The sequence below is a fragment of the Berghia stephanieae genome, chromosome 5 (genome assembly GCF_034508935.2).
Source record: "Berghia stephanieae isolate SIO BIC M18660-M18661 chromosome 5, UCSD_Bste_1.3, whole genome shotgun sequence".
NCBI lineage: Eukaryota > Metazoa > Mollusca > Gastropoda > Nudibranchia > Aeolidiidae > Berghia > Berghia stephanieae.
The window spans coordinates 60,039,254-60,044,420 of record NC_088364.1 but is presented as its reverse complement, the minus strand read 5'-3'; the positions used below and the strand labels follow the sequence as shown (position 1 = coordinate 60,044,420).

Here is a 5,167-nt window from a genome sequence, read left to right as displayed (position 1 = left end):
TATTGTTTATAAAGTGCAGAAACTTTGCAAATAGATAGAATAAATAGAAAATAATTTTATTCGAGAAATGGAATACAAAGGCAGAATTTGCGACTAACCAGTTAAGACAAAACCGCCATGGTCTTATTTACAAAATACAGAAACTTTGTGAATATTTCGAGAAATGTAGCACAAAAGCATCACTGTCTTGCATATGAAGTGCAGAAAGTTTGTGATTAAGCCACTGCATTATTTAATATGATGTTGCTGATAAATGAAACTATGCAATACAATTTTTAAAAATATGTTCTGCAACATCACATGGTCCCATCTATCAAATTCTACTACCATTACAAATCAGCTACATAGATGGATTCATCAGTACTCTTATCTTGCTGATAAATTAAATTATAAATATAGAAAAGGATATAATAAACTTTTAAAAATAATTATAAAGTTAAATGGTAGACAGGATAAAGAGGTCATTGCCTATTTCTTTTTTTAATTTCTTATTCATAACCAAGGAAGTAGGTTTCTTTTGCTATATTCTTCTTGACTTCCGTATGTAAATGTTTCTTTCGGTGTATAACAAGCTCACAGGGCATTTTTATAAAGAAACAGGAGCCAATACCATTAAAATGGAGAGATCACTGCCAAAAATTACATAGGGATAGATATGCATTGGTTTTAACGTGTATTAGACACTGTCATTAGAAAAAAGTTTTAAAAAATCTTTACAAACTACAGTAAGCTGCTTTTAAAATTAAGAAACGCTCGAAAGCAAAATATGGTCCTGTTCTCTTAATCACCGCTCTCTAGTCTCTAGATTAGGTCAATAAAGCTGAGAGGTTTTATGAAGAATATAGAATATAGAAGAAAAACGTAAATTCCAATTTAAAAAAACAAAGAAGGGTCCATAATGATATATGAGGAATTCTATAAGATACAGTAACATGAAAGCCATTTTGATAATCTTGAAGGATAAGACTCAATGATGATGATGATGATAATAATAATAATTATGATACTTCTTCCTGAATATAAATTGATTAATTCCCATGGTATAGGCAGGCCAATGCTTCCAGAACAATTTAAGGAATGCAGAGACTCATTCTTGTTGTAATGTTATTTAGATCTGAAAAAAAAAATGATAAGCATGGCATCCTAAACCATTTTCCCATGGTCCCATAAAAAGCAATATCATCTCACGCAAAATCATAAAGTAAAATTCATATGGACCAAACAATGAATAAAAGTTATAATTACCTTATTTTATCAATTATTATCATTGGATTTATTTAACTTTATATGTATTAATTAAATGACAATTCGAAATTAAGATACCAATGTTTGAATGAATAACTGGATCTAACTCGACAAGTAAAATGTAAATGTGCAACTTATTCAATTTCAGGAAGCACTTGTTACAGTCTGTCGCTTCATGTTACAGGAAAAACTCCAGTTCCATGAGCCTTATGACTCTAAAGGACCAATTATTTCAAAGTAAAATGAAATACCATTTATTGTTTTAAGAAAGTTATCAAGCACTATGTAAGGTCTGTTGCTTCATGTTACAGAAACAGGAAAAACTCCAGTTCCATTAGCCTTATTACTCTAAAGAACCACTTATTTCAATGTAAGAAGAAATACTATTCAATGTTGAATATATAGACATGACCTATTTCTTAATGGTTTGCTTATATTCAATAAAAACATTAGAAAACATAATGGACCTGGAACTCAGATACCACAAGGTTGTTAAAACCGTTGGGTCAGGTCTAATTTTATCAGAGGTTTATGATCATGAAGGCAAGATTACATAACCAATGTCGATTAGCTTTTTAACAAATGGGCTTTTATTTACCTTCCGGTGAACTCATTTGATCAATATTTCATTTCCTATATTTAACTTTCTGATCACATAAGAAAAGTCTAATAAAAATTGAATATGTTTTAATGCCTCTAGATTTCACTTTAAAGTCAAATAAAATATCTGATCACAAATAAATTTTTTGATAATTCGATCAACAGAGAGAGCTTTTCAAAATTGTTCGCTTATTATTCCTCAGGCAAAATTTAGATAAGACATCATTTCACACATCATGGTGTTTCCTATGAATTACAAAATCCTAAAAAGCTTCTTCTTCATAAAAAAACGTATGAAATAAAATTAGGTAATCTAAAGTAATCAGAGAGGTTTAGTTTTCATTTCAATCCAAGGTAAATCCGTAAAGAGTTGTAGGACCAGGCCCCTCTTGATCATTACCCACAAAATTGATTGAACTAGCAGGGATGTGTATAAAACTGTAACAAAACCCCACGACCCCCCCCCCCCCCCCCCCCCCACCCCCTCCAACACTCATACAATAACTTAAACATAGTTTTTTCTTTTTCATTTCTCTTGAGCCAAGGGAAACTCGTTTCTCATTTTAGTTGCACAGATTCGAATTCAATCGCTCCCCCCCCCCCCCCCCCCCCCCCTTTTTTTTTTCTTATTTTTTTTTTTTTTGAGCGAGTCTTTTCTCCTTTTTTGTTTGGCCTTGTTCCGTTTCTGAGCATGAATTTCTTAAAATTGTTTTTATTTATTTTTTTTAATACAAAAATATTGGTTTTTCCCCCTCTATCTGTCTGGGAATAACCAATTTTCGTTATTGGCAGACCCTGTCTGGGAATAATCATAGCGATGACGAAAATATCAGACCGCACTCCCTGCATTTTACAATAAAATATGTTTTCTTTCACACAGCTACCGACCAAATAAGGCGAATAGGCTTGGAAGATCCAAAACGTCATACATGTAGTTTGACACCTGCCAAATATCAAAGATGCGATAAGGGGTTGAGTGGGACATTTTCTTTTCCCAGACATTCTCATTTTTTCACCACCCCTTCCTCCCTCTCTGCCATTCCTTCTCCCATCGACTCTAAGCAAAAACAATAACAAAAAGTCTTATGTGGCAAAAACGGCTACCAACTTAAATCCCTCAAACAACACAAGATATTGAAAATCGGTGGCAGAGACCCTTTGCCTTTGTCTTGTTCCTTTTCCAGTTCCAGTCATGAACAGATAATGAGAGAATGAAGACCTAAAGATTGTTTCGAAATCTATTATCAGGTTAGGAAAGAGCGAGAGTCAATAAAATATGACAAGCGATGAAAGCTTCGCACCACGAAAGATGAGGATTTAAAAAATACAACTTTTGTTGAGATTCCACCTACTGAGGAGGGGGGATGTCTGCTTTTTATTGTTTGTTTGTTTTGTTGTTGTTTTTTTTTTTTTTTTTTTGTTCCTTTCTGTTTTCTTTTTCGGTCAAGATATGCTACCGCAAACTCGGGGACCCAAAAATTTCCCCAATAATTTCTGGCCAAATTTTTTATATTTTTTACGCAAATTCGGGGTCCCAAAAAATTGCTGGCCAAATCTTTTTTATTTTTTTACGCAAACTCGGGGACCCCCAAATAATTTCTGGCCAAATTATTTTTTGGCCAAAATTTTTATTTTTTTAATTAATTTTTTTTTTAGATCTAATATCTTTTAAAATATAAAATCTAGATCCAAATTATTTTTTGGCCAAAATTTTTATTTTTTTAATTATTTTTTTTTTAGATCTAATATCTTTTAAAATATAAAATTTAGATCGCTTCGAGATCTAAATATATCTATTTCTAGATTCATAGTAGATAATTAGATCTGGACTGGATTTTGTTTTGTTTTGTTGGGTTTTTTTTTTTCATATACTAGTAGTAAACAGTATTTATAACTCACCCTATACTGGATACCACTGCGAAAGATGGAGAATAATATGTCGAAGGGCTTCTTGGTGAGTCTTCCCGTATAGCTCCCTCCACATAAATTCATCCAAATGAGATTCCAGTTGACTACTGTGGACACCCAGCATAGATTTGAACCTGCGTTTGCAGTTCTTCCAATAGCACTCAATAGTGTTGGTGCATGCGCCTGTCTGGGGGTCAACAAAGTTAGCTGTGTGTTCACCACCAGGTGTTGATATGGAGGTTGGACTGGGAGGTTGGCTATCCCGTTGTATGCAGCCCAGCCGTCACTGTGTATAGTGGAACCAGGGGCGATGTGCTCCTGAATAAGTGGCAACAGTCTAGCCGCTGATCTGTCGTTATCCACGACCACTAAAAATCCCTGTCCCGTCTCCCTACACACACCACCAAACACCCACCGTTGCTCAGCAACTCGGCCCACGTTGTTTTTTCTTTTGGCCACTAGACTTTCGTCGATCTCGACTGTGAGGCCTGGACCACCTATTTGGTACGGGTTGTTCAAAAGCCACCACGAACAAATGTCTCGAAAAAAACCATACCACTGTAAAACAGAATTTTCACTCACTCCAGTGAGCCCTGTACTGTTTAGAATCGGCTCCTTGAAAGCCCACAAAAGGAGCAGCTCAACAATTTTCCTCAGAGGAAGACACTGATGTTCAAAGAACGATCCTCTCCTTAAGGGAACTTTGACACTCTTGTGGGTAGGGCAACGCCAGTACCTGTTGTCACTTGTGGCACTTTTCTTTATAAGAGTTGTGACTCGGTTGCAAGTCGCACAATTTGGTGGATTTCTTGTTAATAACCCGTTAGTCTGGAGAAAGAGAATAGCGTCTTCTTCTGTCCTCGCATGAGCATATAATAATTGTAACGCCATTACGAGAATCGAAATGCCGCGGCGCGAAAAACACAAACACACCAGACAAAAAAAAACGGCAAAGAACCCCACGTGAAATCCAAATGATTGAACACGTCAAAATGTTTTACTGTTTTTATTACCCATTTTCAAATATACGTTTATTTGTTCAAAAACGGGTTCAAAACGTATAAAAACATTATACATTAAATTCGCACATAATAATAAAACACATAAAAAAGAAAATGCCAGTCTGGCATACAACGATAAGAATCTGGCATACAACAATAAGCAACATCCGGTGTCATCATTCCAGGCGGCAGACCGTATCTAGGGTAAACTAAGCAAGAGAGACTCGGGTCCCCGAGTTTGCGGTAGTACCCACACGTTCTAGACTGTAAACGTTACCCATAAAATGTCATAAATTACGAAAAGTGTTTTCTCTCACACAGTATTCGAATCACTCACTGAATGAGCATGAAGCAGACATAAGTCTAAGTGAAGGAAACGTAAACTCTGTAAGTGAGAATCGGCGAGTGAAGCT

The 5,167-nt window shown here is 35.3% G+C and overlaps 1 protein-coding gene across 1 annotated transcript; it reads right to left on the bottom strand.

The window, feature by feature from the left end:
• Nucleotides 1-3,663: 3,663 nt before the first annotated feature.
• Nucleotides 3,664-4,644, bottom strand: LOC144973810 (uncharacterized). Its single transcript, XM_078916702.1, has one exon. It carries the CDS (start codon nucleotides 4,642-4,644, stop codon nucleotides 3,664-3,666), a length of 981 nt encoding a protein of 326 aa, XP_078772828.1.
• Between the last annotated feature and the right edge of the window lie 523 nt (nucleotides 4,645-5,167).

Excerpts from the sequence above, each read along its gene's own strand:
- LOC144973810 (XM_078916702.1), bottom strand. The coding sequence starts at position 4,644 with ATGGCGTTACAATTATTATATGCTCATGCGAGGACAGAAGAAGACGCT.